This window comes from Cyanistes caeruleus, chromosome 2, assembly GCF_971803275.1.
Source record: "Cyanistes caeruleus chromosome 2, bCyaCae1.hap1.1, whole genome shotgun sequence".
Taxonomy (NCBI): Eukaryota; Metazoa; Chordata; class Aves; order Passeriformes; family Paridae; genus Cyanistes; species Cyanistes caeruleus.
In genome coordinates this window covers 119,535,986-119,558,863 of record NC_141702.1, presented here as the reverse complement: position 1 = coordinate 119,558,863, position 22,878 = coordinate 119,535,986, and the positions used below count along the sequence as shown (strand labels likewise).

At 44.8% G+C, this 22,878-nt stretch overlaps 1 protein-coding gene across 3 annotated transcripts; it reads right to left on the bottom strand.

The window, feature by feature from the left end:
• Positions 1 to 154: 154 nt before the first annotated feature.
• PPP4R3B (protein phosphatase 4 regulatory subunit 3B) lies at positions 155 to 19,775 on the bottom strand. 3 transcript variants are annotated; one of them, XR_015282361.1, is made up of 16 exons: positions 19,221 to 19,772; positions 17,824 to 17,879; positions 11,974 to 12,072; positions 10,872 to 11,492; positions 8,009 to 8,086; positions 7,714 to 7,830; positions 6,977 to 7,093; positions 6,496 to 6,627; positions 5,971 to 6,073; positions 5,481 to 5,522; positions 5,019 to 5,177; positions 4,630 to 4,799; positions 3,881 to 4,020; positions 3,261 to 3,445; positions 2,600 to 3,163; positions 155 to 1,875 (listed from the first exon to the last, which is right to left on the bottom strand). XR_015282361.1 is itself a non-coding variant. In XM_086874633.1 (16 exons), the coding sequence occupies exons 1-16, from the start codon at positions 19,360 to 19,362 to the stop codon at positions 1,780 to 1,782; spliced, it is 2,382 nt and encodes a 793-aa protein (XP_086730759.1). In that variant the 5' UTR covers positions 19,363 to 19,775; the 3' UTR covers positions 155 to 1,779. The 3 variants fall into 3 exon arrangements, 2 of the variants coding, with proteins under 2 accessions (XP_086730759.1, XP_086730753.1); XM_086874633.1 differs by having other exon boundaries at positions 2,600 to 2,724; positions 19,221 to 19,775; XM_086874627.1 differs by having other exon boundaries at positions 2,600 to 2,802.
• Positions 19,776 to 22,878: the final 3,103 nt, after the last annotated feature.

The following is a 22,878-nucleotide window of genomic DNA, read 5'->3' as shown; positions in this document are numbered from 1 at the left end:
AAGAGCTCAGCCTTTCCCTCCGGGATTCCATCCAGTGGTCTGGAGTTACTTTGAAACCTGCACGGATAACTAACCTTAAACAATACCCTACAACAGCCACGCTGAAAAATCTGAGCTCACTTACCATGTGGAACAAACAAAACAAAAGCAATAATTATGGAATTACAGGGTCACATTTTAATTCCTGAATCTTACAGTTCAGCATTAATATCACCACATGTATACAAATGGTGTAAAACAAGTACAGTGGTATCTTTAATACAAAATAAACTTCTGTTTTATGGAAAAAACTATACTTCATATCTACACAGACAGCCCATCTTTTTCCAAACAAGAGCTAAAATTAAAACTAACTACAAAAATCTCCAAAACAGAGAAACTGCTTCAGTTTAAACTATTCCAGGAGAAATGGACCCATAACACATATTACAAGAGTGATCTATGTGGTGGATTGCAGCTGGTTCCATCTTTAACATCGCTGACACAGTCGCTGGGAAATCTCCTCTCACTGAGTCATGATCTCAGATCACATATGGGCAAACTAACATTAAATATTTACAGTTCATGTGCTGCTCTTGAAAATAAAACCTGGACTGTTTGCCTCTGTCACCTCGCCATGAACTCCCCCGTTCCTGTCACAGTTCACTCACCTATGTGGAATGTGCTTTTGTGTTTTAAAGAAGCAGCTTTTGTACCACCCCCAGGTGGAGGCGCTGCTTGTGGATTCCGCCTCCGAGCCCTCAAGGTGTTCTCTTGGTCCAAAGTGACTTTGGTGTTAAAATGCTGCTCGGTCCATCGCTATGAAAAACCTGTGAGCGTTGCTTATTCCCTCCCCAACCGTGCAATTCCAGCTCCCGAGCAGGGAAGCGGCTGCTCCGGGAGGAGGCAGCCCCTGGAACACCGCGGAGGAGCGCGGCTGGAACTCAGGCTCTTCCCAACCCGGAGCCGAAGCTGAGGGATGTGCCGGGTGCAGCCCCACCGAGACACAAGCAGCTCCTGCGGACCCTTGGGAAGCCACTGCTCCTTGGCATAGATATTTCTGGACGTCTCACTGACAAAACAAGCAAAACCTTCCATTTTGAATCCAGCTTCCATTCTCTCCTCTTGGAAAATACAAATTAAAACTTATTTTAACTGTTTTAAACAACTCAACATGCACTATAACTGCAGCATCCCTCCCCCTCCAACCATGAGAAATGCAGTTTAGTTGGTAATAAATGGTCCCAAAATATGGATTGTTCTTATGCAAACAGAGTTAGTTTTCCCTTAAATTTTTTTTAAAAGAGGCATTGCTAAAAGAACACAACTGACAGCACCATTACAAAATTAAGATTACTGGGTTCAAAATTTAAGCTTGAATTTTTTTTTTCCTAGTTCTGTTAAAACACTGGGGAAACCCTGCAATATTTTAAAAAAAGTGTTACCATACCTTTCCCTCCCCCTTTCCCTCCCGACACCTGAGACTTTCCTTGCTGAGAAGCCATCATCCAGGTTCTGAGAATACTAACCCACCTTTTTTTTTTTTTAATTTTTCATTTTTTTGACAGCCTGAATGGCAGACTCCTTACTTTCTAGAAAGACATTAAGTTCCTTGGAAGCTTTGTGTTTACAGAACTAACCCTTTCTAGCTGATACACCGAGTTTCTTTTGCTACTCCTTGTATTATCTTATATACTCATGGGAGAAAGCTTTCTGAATCGGATTCTTTTTAGCTCTTAAAACAGTTGCAGCATTTGAAACCCCATCAAAAAAGTTCTTATTCCAAAGTTTTGGTTTTTTTTATGAACCCAGACGAGGTCTTTTCCTTGGAGATGTCTCCTCCTCTTCATCATCATCTTCATCATCAGGATAATCCACTAGCCCAACTAGACTTCCCTGCCAATTAGAAAAAGGAAAAAAGGAAATTTTTATATTGAAGAAGTACCTAGAAAGATGCCAGTTTTGAACAAAACCTCCAGCCAACCTGTCCAGGGCACACCAGCCTTTGGCATTCCAAGTCCTATTTGTCTGGAAAACCTGCTTGAACCTCAAGCTGCAAAATGTACTGGAGCTTCCTGACTCCTCTGGGTCTGGACTGAGAATTAAGTTCTCTTTCAGCCCAGCAGGACAGACAGGAACTCCAACGTGCAGGCTGACATCCCTTTGGCTGCTCAGCCTCAGGGTGGGCCATCAATCCCTGCCACTGGAGCTGCTCAGGAGCTCCATGGCTGAGGATTCCAATAATGCACGGCTGAGTCAGCACCACAGAGGGGTCACTCACTGCATCTGTCTCCTCAAAAGCTCTCGCTAATTCCCCAGCCAGAGGGGCACTAAGGGTTCCCCAAAACCCCAGGCTCCTTTGGATACATGGGATACACAGAGCAGCAACCAGGCAGAACAAAAAGCAGCAGCAGTGAGATGATGCAGAGGATGTGGGATGAGACTGAGCCCACCACATTCCAGCAGAGCCCAGCCCCACTGAGAGCTGCCCAGAGCAGAGAGGGATTCACTGAGGGCTCAGGGAGAGTTCATCCCCAGCTCAGCCCCGCTGCCCACAGGCTGTTGCTGCTGTTCCCCTGGGACAGCCCTGTGCAGGACAGCCCCACACGAGTCCTCCCACCTTGGGGGCCGGCACCGCCGGGCTCAGGGCCGTGCTCTTGGAGGAGGAGCCGTTGGAGCTCGCTGGTGATGTCTGAGCTGCCACGGATTTGCTGTTTGCACCATTCGCACCGTTGGCTGCGCTGGCTGAGTGGGAAAAAGTGAATTTGAATCCCCCAGCTGAAGTCCTTTTTGGAAGATTCTCTTTGTCTTCACTCTCCTTAGCTGAGGGACAAACATTGTCACACTTAGGTATCAGCTGCACACCAAGGAATACAATCCACATCACAGTGCAATCGCAGGGCGAGAGCCAGCAGGTATTTTGGTTCCAATTCTGCTGCAGTTCTCAGTTCCCCAGCCAAGCCCATCCTGAGCCCACCAGCAGCAAACTGAGCAGGGCCTGGATGCTGAGGGCACAGGGACATGGCTCACCTGGAGCACACAGGCACATTCAGAGTCCTGCTTTTGAACACCATTTAAACCAGATGCGTGCTCCAAGCAGTTAAACTCGTTATTTTAATCCCAAACTGGCTTGCAAAGACACGTTTGGATCTCATGACTCAATGACACGGAACACCCTGCACTGCTGCTTGAGGTACAGAGCACAAAGCACGGGTTAGTTTAGGTGCTACTCCATGCCATGGAGCCCTTCCAGTGCCAACAAGCTCAAACGGAGTAAATACCTTTTTTAGTTTCCATAAATTTCTCATAGCTATCTGGAAAGTCATCCTCCTGTTTTGATTTCTCAACTGGAGGTACAACAGCTTCGCCTTCTTCCTCTTCGTCTTCATTGAACCACATTTCTTCGTCCTCCTCCAAGGCTCTGGCATCCCTGCGGAATCTATTGCTACGCAATATGGATGGGACACTGTAAGAGACACACACAGGGATTCCAGCTTGGCTGCTGTTTAAGGCTGGGGATCAGAAACACTTTCCAGAGTTTTACAGGGAATTCAGTGCATTTGAGAAGGCAGTGCAGCTCCATCTCTGCTTCTGCCCTCACCCCAGGACACCCCAGCTGATGATGAGCTAGACTGAATCCCAAATCAGAGTGACAGAGCAACATTCTGCTCTCCTCAAGCCGAGAGGTTTCTGAACATAACATTTAGTCCAGTGGCCAACATCAGCTCGACTACACTTGGCCACAAGGGAAGGCAGATGGGGCTTTCCTCTAATCTGAGAATGAAACCCAACCCCAGTCATAGCCTCGTGCTCCTGCTGCCCTCTGGGAAGGAGGAAAGCAAGGAGCAGCCCTGCAGAGCAGCAGCCCCTGCCAGGCTCAGAGCACAGAAACTGGGCTTACCTGTTCAGCTTCTGGCTTTGTCGGTCCTTTTCCTGCTCATATTTTGTCTTCAGCCCCTTGAACGTCTGGACATACTCAATAGATTCAAGTGCATTATAGAAGTTTTCAACTATATGTGCAATAAGAGACTTAATATCTTCCTGCAGAAGAACAAAACAGGGCTTCAGCCTCAAATGGGCACAGGCAGAAGTTCAGAAAGCTTTTGAGTTTAGTTTGGAAAGTAACTGATTTCCTGCCCAGAGCCAAAGCATTACTGTACAGTATTATACCAATGTGGAGCACGAAATCGGATTTATCCTTAATAAAAGAGATGAGATTGAGAAATAATTATTAGGCTTCCCATAGAAACAGACAATGGACGCAGCAGTGATTGTGATACTTCTGTTAAACAAAGATCTTTTAGGAGGAGGGCTGTGCCCTGTCCTCCCCACAGGCTCCAGCTCTCCCCAGTCCTCAGCAACTACAGCAGCTCATGTGGGACCAGGAGCCTTTTGGTCAGTCTCCCTCTGTCAACACTCTCACCATATCAAGCAAATCCTACTGTTCCTAATGTTCTTCTTGCTGGAGAATACAGCAGCGACCATATCCTACAACCAGAAACCTCCCTTCACTTTCACAGAGCGCAGAGATTCCCAGCAAAGCCTCCCACGCATGAAGGCACTGGCAGCAAGCGGCTCAGGAGCTGCTGCAAGTCCTTGTTTGTTTCCCAAGGAGCTGGGTGCTCCTGTAAGAGCTGCAGCTGCACTCACCACTCTGATGAACTCAAACAGCTCAATCACAGCAGAGTTGAGCAGGTTGTACCGGGTGCCGTTGTCCAGCAGGGCGTTGATGACTGGCTCAAAGAGGTTTCCCTTGGTGATGTAACGGTTATAAAATTCATCTTTCAGGCCGATTATCCTCCTCATAAAGCGAAGAGCACCTGTGGGAAGAAAAATTCCAGGAGTTAATAAGCACATGCCAGGGCTCATGGAAAGAACTGAAACCCCTGATGTTACCCAGAGGAAGATGCAGCCCCAAACCCAGAGCATTACAATCTCACCCACACCCATCAACACGAATTCCAGGTGTACACTGGAGCACCTCCCACACATTGCCCACCACACCTGGAAGAAGGAAACCACATCAGCTCCATACTCACACAAGGCCAGAAAGGTGTGTTTCGAATTCATCAATACCAGTACCCTTCTTAGCAAATCTTTGTTCATAATGTAATTCTTGATGTGATACGTGTGGTGTTCCACACAAAAAGTAAGCAGCTCCAAAATTAAGGCAAGTAGTTGTGCTGTTTGGTAATTATCTGCAAGAAAAATGAGCAATTTAAACATTCAGTAGCAAGGTTGACTAGGAAAAAACAATCCCACTAACTTAAAAACAGATGAAAATGTTCCTTCAGCTTCTGTGTCATCTCAAGTGAAGCAAAACCCCTATTTCAGTAAAAACCATCTATTTCAGTAAAAAGTATTAAAAGAAATAAAGTATGGGCAGACCTAACTTTTTTTTTTCTTTTTTTTCTTTTTTCTTTTTTTTTTTTTTTTTTAAATAGAATACTATACACAGAATAAAAGACAAATTTCAAAACTCAAAGTCAATTCAGCCTTACCAGGACAAATTGTATTACTCTTAGTGGATCCAACTACTGCATCTGAGGAAGAGAAAATAGAAACAAAAATCAGAAGAAGGTTTTCAAAGCACTGTCAAGACTTAAAAAATGGGGATAAATAATTGATTCTACCAGGTGGTCAGATTTTTCATCAGATCAAAAGTTTGTGAGCTACAGGGACATCAACATGCAGCAAGAATGCAGCCAGGTGAGATTTCTGTATTTAATTCACCTCACAAACTTTTAAATCAATCTAGGTGAAAATGTATAACCTAAAACTTAAGAATATGATAGAGAATAAAAAGCAGCAATCCTAAATTTTTCAAATAACGCATTCAAATGTGTACTGCAGATATTTTACAAGTTTTATTTTTGTATAAAATGTGCAAAACATTTTTCCACAAGCAATTCACACAGGCTGATTCCTGGCACTCACTGGCAAACACCACAGGCCTGAAAGGAGGAAAAAGAAAATGGGGATGTTCTGTACCTTTTTCACATTTATCCTCTGATGTGTTGGCCAGCAGTGGCGCAGTGAGAACGTGCATACAATGGTTGTAGAAGAAATTGAGAAATTCGCTCTTTTCTGTTTTCTGAAACAAAAATAACTTTAGTAAACACTGGAATTTGTACACATGTTTTTAACTAAGAAAGAGCAGTAACACAGGAAATAGTCCATACAGAATTCTACTGACTCTTTCAGCTCTGCCTGTAGGTTTGTTGGGTCTGCAAGACTCTGTTTGCTCAAGGAAGATCAGTATTTGCATTTTGGGACAACTAACCAAGCTCACCATCACAAAAAAATCCCCACCATGCTAACACCTACTGAAAAAAACATGAACAACTCAAAAAGCTTGACAAAATTTTTTTAATAAACACCTGCACAATGCCCCAAAATGGAAACGTTAGGCTTATTTTTGGCTTATTTAAATTCGGTATCAGAGCAAACACAGAGAATGTCAGGTTTTCAGCTCTGCTGAGCCAGTGCAGTGTCTGCACCCCCACATCTCCTTACATTGGCTGTGGCCAGCATGTTCTCTGGGTCAATCAGAGTTCTCAGCAGCCCCATTAACTGAACGGCTCCCCCGAGCTCTGGATCTGTGTCGCAGATCATCTGCTCGATGACCACGTTGATGAGGAGGATGTCCTGCAGAAAAATCCCAAACAAACACACCATCAAACAATTAGACACAGTTTCAAGAGTGGAAACTCATTTCCATAGCCTCTGTAACTTTCTGAAGACAAATTTAAATGACACTGAAGAATTGGCAGTTGCATTTGGATACAGAAATTCTGGCAAGCATTACCTCCATACCTACAATCTTTGTTAGTCAGATTTCCAAAACTGTAAACTCACAAAACACCAACATGCTCAGGAATGTTTATATATTAAGTCTACTTTTTCCTGTATTTCTGGAGGTTTGTTTTGCTGTTTTGTTTGTTTCCTGCTTGCCCAAAGACTGATATACTCAACAAACTGCAAACCACTGACTTACATCATCACTCTGCTGGGCCTCTTGCATCACAAATTCTCGGACCATGGATGGGCTAAATTCTACTAGATAAGAAAATATATCTGTAGCAGCAGATCTAACTTGCAGATCATCCATTCCCTAATAAAGAGAGAAATTGATTAGCAAGAACAAATTAAGTTGGTATTCATTACCAAGTAAAGCTACAAATAATAGGTAGTTTGAAGTTTGGAGTACATCTCATTACAAGAGTTTCTATGAGAAACACAGTTATAGGGTTACAGAAAAACAGCAATAAACCAGCAAAATGAATTGCAATGCTCAGGCAGCAACAGCTGCTTCAGCCACAGGAGTGAAAGAAATTCCATTTTCCCACTGCTGATTAGGACAGATTAATCTGCTAACGACAGGATTATGGGATCCTTTGGGAGGAACCTGCCAACAGTTCCAGATTATCTAAAAATACTCCTGTGGCCCCGGGCCAGCAACAACCACAACAACAATCCAGCTGCCCCTGCACAAAGAGCCTCTGCCAGTTTTTACTGCCAGCTCCCCCGTCCCAGCTGAGCACCGGCTCTGAGAGAGTAAAAACACCCAGAGCAGCCAGGTCAGGCACTGCAGAGCTGGAGCCCCTCCACTGGGAATGCTCAATCCACTCCTAGCACAGCAAAACTGACACACAGGGGCTCAGCAGAGCCAGAACTGCTTCAGTGGGTGTGGGTGTTCTAGCTGGGTTAAAATCAGCGTGAAGTTCCACTCACCATTACAATTTCAAGTGCGGGAAGAATTCCCAACTTTGCCAGAGTTTTGAAAAACGCATCTCTGTTCTGAGGTTGTAACGTCTGAGAAAAGGCGCAGAATTCCTTGAAAAAGTTCACCTGTTGCACAGGAAAAAAAGTAATTACAGGTGTATTTGGGTGAGAAAATGCTCTGAAAGGAGGAAAGAGTTCCATTTTGTGTCAAATCCCTCAGTGACTGCAGAAGAGTTTCACTGTTTCTCCTTCATCCCTCTCACCACCTAAAGCCTTGGAGGCACCAGGGGGAGCCTGGACTTACCAGTTCACACCGTTTGTCATCGTCTGTAGCTTCATCTGTCAATTGTGCAAAAACTTCTGATAAAAACTTCTCGTCTTCCTGTGCAACACACAAAAGGAACACACCTTACACAGCGCCTCTGGAAAACAACTTCCATCCTTACAGGATCCAACCCTGCAGAAAGACCAGCTCTCCATCCAATTTATCCCAAAGAAGACAAACCAACCCCAGAGCACACATCCAGCGGGATCTTTCCCAGGACACAGTTTCAGCACTCCCTCTGAGCAGCAGGAGCAGCTCCAGGAGAAGCAGCAGGTGAAGCTGAGCTCAGTGATGGTCCCTAAAGCTGCCACTACCAAGGGCCAGCCAAGGGACAACAGCCATGTCCCCATCACCTTACTCACAGTAAAACACCTGCTCTGCTTTGCCAAGCTGGGAAACTTTATGGACTGTTACTGGCTTTTCATAGCCATATCCTCTGTTAGGGGACAACACCTCACTTCTTGCAAAGCCTTTCAGTTACCCTGTAACGTCAAGAACTACCCCAAAACCAGTGGCATCCCTCAAGGGTTTGGGCACTTCCTGCCCTTAGATTTTTCTGCACTCTTTCACATGGAAAATGGTGTTGGCGTTCTCTCAAATTCAAATGTTTCTGTTACCTTTTAAAGACAATATAAATCTGACAGCAAACAGTAACATGCTACAGAGCTTTACAAAATTTTGCATCACTGTACCAATTCAACTCAATAAACTTGTTTGTGCATTGAACAAAAATGAACAGAACAGCAGCATTCCAATAAATACACGTGAACTTTACATTCCACAACACAGAGTGTGCTTACCTCTCTATCTTGCTGTGTGCTGTCACTAAAATCTCTCTGCTTTATTAGAGTAACTTAATACAGAATTTTTATAGTTACAGCAATGCCAACCAAAGACTGGCAAACTTTTTCCTGACAATATTAAGATGTGGGGATAGAAATGCTTTACAAACAAATGATACCTGGAATCAACATCACAGGGAGTGCAACATAGACAGATTTAGTAGTTTATTTTAAGCTTTGCTGGCTTAAACAGCTTAATTAGGCCTGTTACAAAAAAAACCCCAAGCCATACTACAATCAACAGCAGATACAGTAGAAAATCCCTACTGCAGGACACCTGAGCACAGAAACATCTCCTGCTTGTCTGAGGCTGCTACCCAGCCCAGCGCTGTGTCCTGAAGCAGGGGATGGATGGAGGTTCCTTTCCCACGTGGCTGCCCTTCCAGCAGCAGCAGCACTGGGATCTAGTGCTCCGTGGCACGTAGAAAGGAGCTTTGCTGCCGTGGCAAACACAATCTGCTGCTCCTCTAAACTGCCTTCTCCCAGGGAGCTTTGCCAGTGTATTTAGGGTAACAGGACGTCCCATGTGTTCCCCAAACCCAAAGGAGCTTTAGAGTTCTTGTGCCCAACAAGCTGATTTACACCACTGCGAAAGCAGTCCTGGACCTGAGGTCCCCACTCCCAGGGAATTTCCCTCAAGTGTGCTATAACAGCTTTTCCACACGTGCTTTCTTCTCAACCTGATATTCTCAAGGATCAACGTTATTTGTAAATCACAATTACACATCTCAATTACAGACTTCAGAACAAGCAGGCAAACCTGTGTGCCACATACTCCATCTATGATGGCAAAGAGCTGTCAGAGGATTTCAGAACCTTCTGCAAGGAGTACTCAAGGTAACAGCAAATCAGAGTTCTCTGTTACTGCACAATTAAATATTCAACACTGTACAGCCTCAGTGAAAAATAAAGAACTCTACAGGCTTAAAAATCTCTAAATGCACACAGGACTGTGGCCTCAGGAGCATAATACTGAAATTATTTTTAGTTTTTGAAAATATATGCAAAAGAATTTAAAGAAAATATTTAACACAAAGCCATTAATTTTCCAAGAGGGATTTAATATTTTGTTTCTTTCTACTATTAAGCCACAAAGATAGTAGAAAGAAGCCAAATACCATACTCATGCAATTCTCTGAAATTACTCAGTTTTATTTTCCACTCCTCTATTGAGCTCTTCACCATGTTTCACCCATATCTGAACTCATCAGAATATTCCATATGGATATGTTATGTCTCCAGTGCCTCTTTCTTTCCATCATTTTTACACTTTTCCTCTTCTCCTCAACTCCTGGTTCTTCACAGAGGCTGTCCACACCCAGCCCAAGAGCTCTGTGATGAATTCTACACAAATGTACCTTTTTTAGACACAAACAGAATAAAGCTGCCTGGGTACCCAGGAGTTTGCACAAGCTGAAAACCCCAAAATGCCCTGAATTCACACAGCTCTTACCAAGGCTCCTTCCAGGGCCCCAACCACCTTGGAGCCAGGACAGCTTTTCATAAAGTAACAGCTTGGTTATTTATTTATTATTAGTTCTGGATATCAGTATGAAAACAACCCAGCAACTAATGAATCTCTAAGACAACACGAACATTTGAAATTAGTGCCATGATGTAACAGCAGCGTAACAGGAATGATTCTGAAGGTGCTATTTTGAATCACAGATCCCAAATTTGTTACAAAAACAGTAAAATGTCCCTAATACAGAATGCAACAAGTTGCCTGTTCCCTAAATACCCCCACAAACTTAACCAAAAATTGTATGTTGCTTGGGAATCAAAGGGAAAAATCTTCAGCTTTACAACCCATTAAAAAAATATTAATATACTCACCTGAAATGTACCTTTTCAAAATACAAAATCAAAGGTATCAGAGAGCAGAGGAAGCATTCAAAACATTATGCAAATGATGTGTGTGATTAACTGTAGTCCATTTTGAAAGTACAGCTACAGGTATCTACACACAATCCATCTGGACCATATGAAAAACCACTTACCTGCAACATACTGACAATCTCAACTTTGTTGAAGAAAATAAAGGAAGTGAGGGTAGAAAGAAAATTCTCTTCAAAAACAGATGGTGTCGGCAAGATGATGTCCTGAATATACTGTACCCTGTAAGTCTGGTGGATTTTTTGCCTGAGTTCAGAGTCTGTAATAGGAATAACCTCCTTAAATTTTGCTGTTTTGGTCAAGAACTCCCTGTGCCGTTTTGGCTGAGCCAAAGAAGGATCATACTCCAGGCATCCAACCACATCCATAATACACTCATCAGAGAACATCACCTCAAACAGAGTTGCTTTGTTGAGGAACAAAATCCCTCTAATAATTTCATATAAATGATGCAAGCCTTCGGTGTTCTCTAAATTCTCACAGACTTGGAAAAGCTGCAGCAGTTTTTTAATGTAGCCTTCGTTCTCCAAGGCCAGCGCCAGCTTTTCCCTACGGATGGGTGAGGAAAGAACAGAGGTAACTAGGTCAGCAATCTCTTCAAGTTTGTTGAGTTCACAAGTAGGAAGGTCAATCAGAGGACTGGTTTCAGGCATTTCCTCGATGTGTTCCTCTTCTGACTCAATAAGGTCCTGCGTGACTTCCACCGAAGGATCCTTACCCTGAACCTAAGGGAAGAGTGCACGCAGTTACTGCCTGATCCCAAAATGTACCCCAAACTGAGCAGGTCAGTAACTGAAATAACTCATCTCAACTGCCCAGTGTGTCCCAAGGCAGCTGCAATGGGATCTCTGGCTCCTTACAGCACACTGGCAGTTCCACTGAACTCCAGCAAGCGGCTTCCTGAGGCCACCTGGGAGAGGGACAATTAAACCATGGAATCCTGGCAGCCCCTTTCTAATAAACACAATCACACAAACACCACTCCCCTCCCAAAAAAACACCGACCACCTGAGCCCCAGCATTACAGTGATTTTTCAAAAGCCTGACATTCAATTATGAGAACAACAACTGGTGCTCTAAGCAGGGGCAATTTAAGACCTTGCACAGAAAAGAACAAATATTTGCTTACTTTACAAGCACAAATACATCAAGGCACACAAGACACTAAAATACCTGAAAAAACCAGCATGTTTCAATTTACTGTACCTGGCAGATTTTTTCCCAAATTTCATCACAGCCAGCTTTTTCTTGAAAACTCAGTGCTAAATCATAGTTCTCTGCTTCCGACCAAACAATCAGGGTGTCCTGTTTGAGACAAAAGCAAGGGAGTAATTGTTTCTGAAACAGGTCAGCACTGCATGTTCATCTCTTCCTTTACAGCCAATGCCTACAGAATAAATCATTCTAATTAAAGCTACAGTTGTCAAAAAAAGAACTTAAACCACTAAAATATTAAATCACCTGCTCTGAAACATCAACTTTCTTTCCTGTTATTTTATGATCACTACCTTACACAAAACATATTTAATGATATTATTTTTCATATCCAAGCCATTTATGATGGCATTTTTCTGCAAGATACATTTCTTGAGCCAACAGTCTTGAAATGGGAATGCACACCCTAGATTAAGAAAACCTACAATATAACAGGTTAAGTATTCTCATATTTAATAAGGTAGAAACAAATCCCCTAAGATTTCAGGTTTCCCCTCAGAAAGCATTTAAGACAACCCTAGCTAATGTTCACATATTCCTTTCTGAATTAAAAGTCATGCAGTCTGAATAATACAAAACTCCTAAGTTCTTCCTGAAGTTATAACCATCTTGCCAATTATTTTCATTTGAGTCAGGCTTTTTTTTCTCTGTTACTATTGTCTCCATCAATTTCATTTGTGCACTTGCACAGCAGATCTGGAAGTTTTGATGGAATTTCTGATTAGGCTGAAATGGTTTTTGAAGAGGTTTTATTAGGACTTTATTTTATTAGGATTTTATTTATTAACAGGACTTGTTGCTGTCCTGTTAGGAATGCAAGCCTGTATTTCAGCACTCAAATCCAGAGTGGTTGTGGTTGAACCCAGCTGCCAAGGAAGTACCACACTGCTGCTCACTCACTGCCTGTCACCACTGGGATGGGAAGGAGAATCAGGACAAGATGAAAGTTCTGTTCTTGAGGTAAGAACAGTTTCAAAAATGAAATAAAGTAAAATATAACGAGCAATTATAATAGTTACAGCAAAAAGAAGGAAGGTGAAGAAAGGAATAAACCCTGACAGGTAAGTGATGCTCAACAGAGCTGCTCAGCACCACCTGAGCAGTGATCAGCCCCTCCCAGCCAACCCCCCCAGTTTATCCTGTCCCTGTTATCCCAGGGGATGGAATATCCCCCTGGCCAGGTCAGCTGTCCTGGCCACGCTCCCTCACAGCTCCTTGTGCAGCTCCTCACTGCCAGGGCACGGGAACTCAGCAGTCCTTGACTGAAGGTGAGCCCTGCTCAGCAACAACTGCAACATCCCAGTGCTGTCAGTGTCATCCTCACCCAAAATCCAAACCACAGCCTGCACCAGCCACTGGGATGGAAATTAACTCTGTCCCAGACAAAAGCAGGAGAACAGCTCACCATCCTACAGCAAACTCACATTCATATAAAAATATCCAAAGTGAGCAGCTCTCTGCTAACTCTCCAGTGAGTTTTTGATGAGCTCCAGCAAAACTGTTCAACATTCCAAGTTTGACTTCCTGAACTGTCCCCATAGTTTTTTAAAAACTGAAATGTTTTGTAAACACTAGGAAAGTCCTTGTTTAATGGTCAGTAAGGTAATTTAATTTCCACATTTACAATGTTCAATATTCACCACACCACTCATCAAGGCTGGTTGGTCTTTAGCTTATTCATCGCTTTTAGTGAACACAAAAGATGAAGAGTGATATCTTTAAGCTCAGTGAGGGAACCCAAAGAAACAGCTGATGATATTCCTTAGGAAGCTTCAGAGGCACTAAACAGACCATTGCAAATGCAGTTATCTGGGTTTGCACAGGTCTGGGAGCACTCCTGTACTTCCAGGTGTGAGGGGACTGACATTTGGGAAGGACTGCTGGCATGGGACAGTAGGTTCCCTCTTCCACTGGAAAACACACATCCAGCTCAACAAACACAACTTCCCAGCTGCTACAACTTCACTGGAACATGAATGAGTATCAGCAGCACTGACACAGCATTAATTCTTCAGTTCATTTCTGCAGTGATCCTAATCCTGCAATATCCATGAGGAGTTGTAGATCTTGGGGGGTTTTGCCTTTTTTTTTTCTTTGCAAACCAAGTTTAGAATAACATCACTGTTGACAAATGCCAACCAAGAGATCCACTTCCTTCTCCCAAAAGAATCACAGGCCACACTAAAACCAATGGAATTTGCACAGACACATTTATTTTCCTTTCTTACTAATTTTTAAATTTCTTTAGCAAAACAAAGTTTCCCTGTTGTGGAAAGAATGGAGTTGAATGCACTCTTGTGAGTTGTTTATTTATATTACAGTGTCCTATATTACACTTGCACTTTTCTCCTACAAAGACAAATATTAATAGGGAGCCTCTCTGCTGCCAGGCTCCGACTCACAACTGGTCTGAGTTCTCAGAGCTGACATGGTTTTCACCCACAGCTGTCCACTCTCATCTCCAGCTCAGGACATCTGGACCTCTGGATTTATAAATGTGCGCCATTTCAGAATCAACAACTCAACTGGGCTTCAAGGGAAACAGAGTGATTGTTAACTGCATGCACTGAAAAGCCTCATCAGCTCCCTGATCTGGTTCTCCTTCAGAGATTAATCAAAAAATAATTCTTAAGCACAGTTTTATGGCTGCTACAGAATTCCAAATCTGAAATGTTTATCTTGAAACATTCTGTGCAAGTACTGATGCCCTGACACTCAAAATCAGTGCACTCCCAGGTAAGCTGAGCCTCAGAGTTCCTTCACTGAACAAAGAAGGACACGTACATCGAGCAGCCCTATTCATAGCCCAGGATGATTCAAGAAAGAGAATTAATGCAGTAACTTAAAATGACTCCAGGCACCCAGGGACTGCAGTCAAAAAATTTGTGAAAATTCTCAAGTTACTGAATGGTACTTGTTACAATCTGTACTGCCCACACAAAGCAGAAGTTATATAAGCTATTCCAAAAATATTTCAGAAAGGCTGAAAGATGGTTTCAACAGAAAATAATTGTCCAATACTAATATAAGACATACTCATCTGGCACACACTTCCTGCATGACCTCAGACAACCCACGAAGAGCAGAGACAGACAGACACCTTCCAGGCCTGGCTCTACCACTCCCACCTGCTTAGAAGCGATGCTGCTCCATCCATGAGCAACAGCAATGTTCCTTAATTCGCTCAAGCACCGCATAAAGGCAAAAACGATCAATTCTGAACAAAATCTGAAACTCAGAGTAGTTGAAACCCTTCTCCAGTGCTGGTACTGTTTGCACAGTGTCTGCTACTCCAGCTCTCCATGTTCCTGCACTGCACCACGTCCCAGTGCCAGCACAGGGAAGCAGATGGGGAACACGTGCCGATAAAAATGAACCCAGCAGTCCTACATCTAACCTGCCACAGGGTAAGGTGAATGCTCCTGCTGCCAGGAAACAGGAGTGAAGGAGCCCTCTGGCAAGGCTGGCTTTAACAGCACCCCTGCAAATGTGTTAAATCCTGGCCACCAGGTTCCACCAGGAACTCGTGTTTTGCCTCGAGCAAAGCGCTCTGCTGTCACACAGCTCTGGGCAGAAGACAGGATTTGCACACGATCTTCATCTCAGAGCTGCAGAGCCCACCCAAAGGAAAGGTAACACCAGAAGGCAGCACTCCCAGTAAGGATTTCTGCAGCAGTTCCATGTCTTTCAGCCATGGACTCGCTCTTCTGCCAGCTCTGCCATGGAACAGTAACCTCAAGCAGAGGCTGAAACAACAAATGGGTGTGGTGCCAACATTTCAAACTCCTCCTGCCAGAGTCTCCAAACACATCTGACCCTGCCCTCTGGCTAATGTGAGGAGTCCAGCAGAGGTGTGTAACTCCCAAAGCCCACGCCCCAAAATCCAGGGGAACCTAAAGCTCTGCAGGCTCTCGTGTTCTTTGTGTTCATCTAACTCGAGATAATTTTACACTGTATGCTGAGCAGCTTGGCACCTATGTCCCAGCCATCCGAGCCCAATTTCCCTAGAGAAAGCAGTCGTGATGACAGCCTGCCCAACACCTGGACAGAATGAATTCCCCAGGAACCACAAACACGACTGAGCACGGAGCTAACAGGCCTGTCCTGTTTGGGGTTAGTCAATACAACAGCACAACTTGGCACTAACAGCGTAATGCTGGAAGTCACAGATTGATGCACAGCACCAAAAAATCAGCGGCTGGTTTCCTTTTCTCACAGGATGCTGTTATGCAAACCTCAATTAAGCGTTAAGTACCCTCTAAGTCCACTCAAGTCATTTACACGGGGACAGATGTGTAGGGAGGACCCTTTCTCCTCCATCAGGCTGCACCACCCTGCGGGCTTTCCCCAAATCTAAGGCGATCAACTTGAGGACCGTATCAACTAAAAGCTGCACGAGGTTATACAAACCTTAAAGGGTGAACAGTGAAGCAAACGCTTTCTGCCACACGGACACAAAAGCATTACTAACAGAAATAAAAGCCAGCCAAAATAAACCTCAGCTTGAGTTTTTCTAAACTATGATCTACCTTCTCCACAAGGAAAATGGTAACAAAAGCTACTTAAGTCGCTTGAAGCTCTGCTACCAAGTAAAAAAGGCCTACAGTTAATCAGTTGTAGTTTCAGGAAACAGGGTGTGAAAGGAAGCATTTTAAAACTTTTCAGCAACAAAATCCGCATTTGTACTTCACTGTGTCTAGGTTTCCTCCAGTAAACAGGAAGCAGTTCTAGACTCTTGGAGCTCTGCACAGCTCCTTCCTCAGCACGGCCCCCCCAAGGAAAGCCTCCAGACCCCCTAACAAGTGGGCAGCAGAAACCACAGCAAACAGCCCCCTGGAAAGGCTGGCCCAAAACTCCACCTCACTCCAAACCTAAAGCCAGCCAACCAATGCCCACAAGGTAACAAAGTCTCTTGCTCAAATTCTCACACTGTAACTTGTCATTATAACAAAACCCTCAAAGATGTGTCCCTCTGTGACTTAAGGAGAACAAAATTACTGTTTTCTAGTGCTGAAACACTTCTGGATACCATAATGATAAAGAACAGTATCAAACATTGAATGAAAGGAACAGAGACTATACCGTAGAAAAAAAGAAGCAGACAGAAAAAACTCCAGAAAACCCATGAGAACAAAGCAGGCAGAGACATCAAAAATTCCTGCTGAAAAAGGGAAAACAATAAAAGCAGAAGAGATTCAGTGAGCTGATTTTTTTTCAGTGGATGAAACAAAAATAACCTATTAACACAGCTCCCAACTGTTTTACTTCTTTGTCTTGCAGGAGGTTTACCCCTAGGAAAGGTAACTCTGACCATGGCTTGTGGCCTTACCTAGGACATCAGGAGCTTTCAGGGCTTAAAATGGAAACTAAACAGCAACAACAAAGAAAGAAGTCCCACAAAGACAAATTCCTCCGTGTTATTTCCAGAAAAAGAACTCAAGAAATGAATAAATACATTTCAACAGAGCTGGCCAAAGTTTTGTCTCCCTAATTTTGCAATTATTTTAGATAGCCTGGCATGGGAGACAAAAATTAAACATACATGTTTCCAACTATCTTTCCTATAATGACTCCAATATTTATCCAAACTGCATATATGATCTGCAAAGCCTGAAGTCCAAAATGTATTTTTCTAGAAGATCCACATATTAACTTATAGAAAATGAAGTGTTTAGCACCCACAGGGTTCTAAGCAAGTTTTTCACCTCTATAAAAAACACCATCAGCAATTCCATTTCCTCCTGTTTTTCCTTTTTTCCTGAAAAATGCAATTACTCTGAGTACAAAACAATTCCTCACCATCAGCAACCAGAGAAAGTAAAGCCTAGCAATAATACTTGCCTGCTGTTTCTGATATGCAGTATTTGGATTTATCTTCGATTCTAACAGTAGCGAACCTGAAAAAGGTATGAAGAGAGATTTACTGAATCCAACAAAACAAACATCACACATCTCACACCACTGTCCACGTGCTAGCCAACAGACTCCCAGCTTAATCCAAATCTCACAGAAAATCCACAAGAACCGCCCCCTTTAAATATAATTTCCTAAAATAAGCCAGGTAAGACGAAATTCAACAGGAACATCCCTATTAAAATACATTTTTCTCTTCTAATTTAGTCCAAAATCCACTGTAGCACTCCTTTTTTCCTGAAATCTGGTGCAAGAACCAGCTCGTTTAGTGGTCTTTTAAGCCAACTACACAAATTCCAGCAGGTAATGGAATTTTATGCTGCCCAGCATAAAAATGTTTTTGCCCAGAGAAGCCACGTGGGCCACTTGCTTTTATTCCCTTCAGCTGCCCTTCAGAAGTGAATCATGCAGCTACTATAAACGCGGGGACTTTATCTTGTGTATGTAAGTAGTGTATGTCTCCTGGCAACAGCTCCGCAGCAATTTATACCACTCTTAGGTGGTTTATTTAGCACATTAGCACCTGTCGGCTGACAAAGTGGGGAGCACGCACCTCCCCCACCTCCCCCCTCTAAAAAAGACCCTTTAAGGTGACTTTAAAGTGCAACAAAAGACAATGGACGCCACCCGACTGGAACACAACCAGTGAATTCCTGAGGAGAAAAAGAGCAACAAACAACTTTTTTTACAGCGGTGAGAAAGGGAGGTAAAGAGCACCTCAAAAGCAAAGCATGTTGCTCTGAAAAGCAACAAAATGTCCTCACATGTCACAGCTTCAGCTCTGTGCAGGCCGGGGAGCTGCAGCTGCCTGGGGTAGCTGCATGGAGCTGAGTCAGGGAGGTTTGGGAGGGATCTCAGGGAAAGGTTCTCCCCTCAGAGGGTGGTCGGGCACTGCCCAGGCTCCCCAGGGAATGGTCCCGAGGCTGCCAGAGCTCCAGGAGCGCTTGGACAACGCTCTCGGGCACAGGGTGGGACTGCTGGGAGGTCTGTGCAGGGCCAGGAGCTGGACTTTGATGATCCTGATGAGTCCCTTCCAGCTCAGCATATTCCATAATTCTATGAACCGGGAGGGGAAAAGTCTAGGACCACGGTAGCAAACGCTGTTGTGGCTTGTGGGACAAGGAAACTTCACACGAGCCGCGAGATTAAGAAAGGCACGGAGGGTGGAAATAATAATAACGACAACAATAATCCTCCGGGGTCTCCCAAGGGAAGGCACCATCAGCCGAGCCCGGCGATGGTGGGTGCCAGCCCCGGCTGGCGGGGCCCGGAGCCGGGCGGGGGCCGAGGGGAAGCGGCCTGGGCAGCCCCGGCCACGCTCTCACCGTCCGACTCGGCGCGCACCAGCAGCGACATCCCCTTCAGCCGCTCCACGTAGCTGGAGGAGACGTGCCCGGTGCCCCTGTCGTCCCATTGCCGATCCTCGTTGAGCGTGTAGACCTTCACCCGCCGGCGGGTGTCCGACATGGTGCAGCCCCGGGCCCGCTCCGCCTCCGCGGGGGCGATGGAGCGAGGGCGGCGGGGAGCAAGCGGGGCCGCCGGGCCGCTCAGGGGCACCGCGCGGCCTTTAACGCGCCGCTTCCCATGGCGAGTCAGCGCCGCCGCGCCCCGGCCCGGGCCTCGCTGGCGCCGCTCCGCCTCAGCAGCTACCACAGCGCCGCCGCCATCTTGTAACCCGGCTCGGGCCGCCTTTCTCTTCCTCCCCGCCCGGGCACGGGCTCCCCTCGCAGGGGCTACGGCGGCCGCTCGCTGCCGCCGCGCCGCCGACGGACGGCGGCCACGGAGGCGGGGCCACGGGGGCGGAGCCCGCGCGCTCCCTCACGGCGCCGAGGCGGGAACGGGGAGGTGCGAACAAAATGGCGGCTGCCCTCACCCCCGGGGGAGGGGTGTGAGAGCATCGCTGCCTTTTAACGCCCAAGGCGGCTACAAGGGGGAATGGCTCACATGTTTCCCAGAAAAACCTTAATTTTTTTTTTTCCTCTTTTCGTTTTCTTTTTAAAGTCTGTCTAAAAGCTGGTGCCACCGCTGACGAAACAGACGCCTCCCCCCGTCACGCCACAGAAAGTGCCACCCACCGCCGTCATACAAAATGACGGGCGAGCTCCACACCCCGGACAGAGTAAATTTAAACAGAGCACGCAAATGAAACATAGTTTCGATTTTTAGGAAGGGAAGGTATCCCTTGCATCACAAAACGGCAGAAAGGTTAGTGAGCGGCACCTTAAAACAACAGCCAGACTGTATAATGCAGTCTGTGCTTGCTTTGTACATTTGCACAGAAGGCTCGAAAGCTCAACTTAAGTTGAAGTTCAAAAATGAGAGAAACGTGCTTAATTAATCCTTACACACAGCGTACAATTTAAGACAGACCACTTGCCAAGCATCGTGGAGCCTGTAAATCTTAAGTTTCCCACACTAAACACCATCTACACGTTTCGTCTGTACTACAAATAGAAAAATAATTACATCTCCGTGCTTGCGTGGGAATAGGGAAGAAGGATGCAAAAGCATTGAAGGAGTCGAGCTGTGTGAAACAGCGGGGAATTTGGGACGAGGGGAAGTTTGAGAGTGACTCCGAGCTCAGTTTTGGAGGCTGTGAAGGGGAAGGAGGGAGGACGGGCTCTCCTGAGGCCAGGGCGTGCCTCATTCCCAGACAAAGCCAGACTTTGCTGGCTCTTGCCTCACGGTGAAAGCAGTCACACCGGTATGGCTCTTGTTCACACGACTGCCATTTCCCTGCTCTCAAGTTCAAATGTCGACCCAGACGAAGGGGAAAGAAAGTGTTTCCCAATTTTTCCAAACATTCTCTGGGCAGATTTAGAAAATATCTAAGTAACACTCAAGTCTCAGCTTTTCCTTTGATGTTCATTGTAGCAGGCCTCTAAAGATTCATCACACAGTCAGCAAGAAAATACAAGATACACCTCAGAGAATTACCGTATTCACTTATATTTAGCTGTTTAGGAGCACACTTTGGGACATGTGCATCATTATGGATAAGTGAGTCAGTAACTATAAAAGGACCACATTAAGTGGTTTCAAAATCCTGGACTGAGAGTCACATGAACCAGTTTATAGTCAGGTACCACACAAACCTTCCCTGCTACATTTTAGTGGCCTTTCCTCTCAAAGTTTTATACACTGAGCATATTTCTACCTTAGAGAAAGCTCAAAAAAAGCAAACACACAAAAAGAAACACAAACCCAATGGCCACAGCATATTTCTGCCTCAGGGCATCTGCTGCTCATGAACTCTCTCTCCCCTCTGCACGACTTCTGTGCGTGCTTTTTGGCTCTTCAAACCAAATGCACAAAAATAAAAGCATGACTTCTACTCATGATTAAACACAGCACTTCTTGGAATATATAAAACAGCAAGAAACCACAACAGAGTATTTTGGAGCAAATTCTTATGGCAAATAGCTACAGAAAGGAGATATGTGAATTAGAATTGGCATGAAAAACTATTTCTCATGCTTCAGCTGTAAAACAAATCCACGATCTCTCCAGGCATGAACTCAATGACCTCTGTGGAGAAATACCACTCTAGAACACACTGGGATTGCACTCACTCAGATGTGGGGCTTCTCTTTGCCCAAAACAGCATCCAGCTGTTGTAGAGCCCAGCATGACCCTGCCACAGGTACCCACAACCTGGATAAGACACACAGTACTTCCCCCACCAAACGTTATCTACTGGATTTAAACCCAGCCTAAGACAAGGAAAGCATCTGCTCTTTAAGATGCACAGAAAGCAAAGCAACGTTTTCCACTGTGGTGTTGCACCTGCCAGCAGCTCACCCTTCCCCATTACCACCATCAAGTTATCAATGCTGAGAATTCTCTGTTCTTCACCAAAACAAAGGATTTCATTAGGGTAGACAGCAGACAGAGCAACTCACAAGTGTCACAACATGAGCAGCAGAGAGCTCCTTTTTTTTTGTTGTTTTCCCAAGCAAGCCAGACAACTTATTCCTAAATCACTTCAAATTTCTTGGAGTGAAGTTAAGACTGTATCACTCCCTCTGGCAGGTAAATCCCAGAAGTACAATTAGGCCAGCTCTTATACTTTTATGATGGCACTTGTAATATTTATTCCTGGCATTTAAAGATGCTCCAGCTCTTGACTCTCTGCACCTGCATGAAAACTTCAGACTTGTCAAATAAAGGCATTTCTGGCCCTTCTGGAGTTGCTGCAATGCTGCACCTGCCCAGCTTCACTCTCCAAGGCAATTCCTTTCAATGGCTCCATTTAAGACAGGTCATTACAGAAGCTAATTATGTTAAGCAGTTAAGAAAGAAGAAATAAATCATGTTTCAAACACAGAAAAACATCTGTTGCAAAAGGACTGAGCTTGTTTTCTCAAGCCCTTTGCACCCACCTGGTTTCTGATCATAGCGGATCCCACCTGAGAGCCCGGGATGTCCTTCCCTCCAGGAAGGGTCAGAGCAGCACAGCCTTTCTCAACTCTTGGCTCCCATTGAGCTTCTCTCCCCAGGTAAGAGCAGCTGCTTTCTGCTCCTCCCAGCCACTGCCCAAATGTCTTCTTCCCCCGCCCCTTCCCATAGGGCCTAAAGCTGGTTCCAGATGCAGAAAGCCAGGCTGACTGTACAGGTTCTGCCACAGCAACATTAAAGTCATTCTGCTCCTTTATCATCACCTACCAAACAGACAATGCCCCAGCACTGCAGTAGCTGCTTTACTGAGACCAGCTCCACAACACAGCCTCTCAGGAATTCCTGTACAACAAAGGGAGCTCAACCTGGGAAAACCACTTCCATTGGGGCGCTCCATTTCTAGGCAGAGTTACCAGAAATGGCAACATCTGAGATTCTGTTCAGGGACTTTAACACTGACCTACATCATTTTATTAACACTATTCATATGTAACAATCACATATCAGTCAACTGTCACAGTAAGAAGTGACATCTGAATTCTTACTAAGAAATAATAAGACACAGCCCTCAAAGAGGAGGAAAAG

Bases quoted from the DNA above. Each gene is read 5' to 3' on its own strand.
- PPP4R3B (XM_086874627.1), bottom strand. From the start codon at position 19,362: ATGTCGGACACCCGCCGGCGGGTGAAGGTCTACACGCTCAACGAGGAT. The intron at 8,087-10,871 runs GTAAGTGGTTTT...TGTGTTGCACAG, and splicing joins AGATTGTCAGTATGTTGCAG to GAAGACGAGAAGTTTTTATC. The intron at 4,021-4,629 runs GTGAGTGCAGCT...GTTCTTCTGCAG, and splicing joins TGTTTGAGTTCATCAGAGTG to GAAGATATTAAGTCTCTTAT.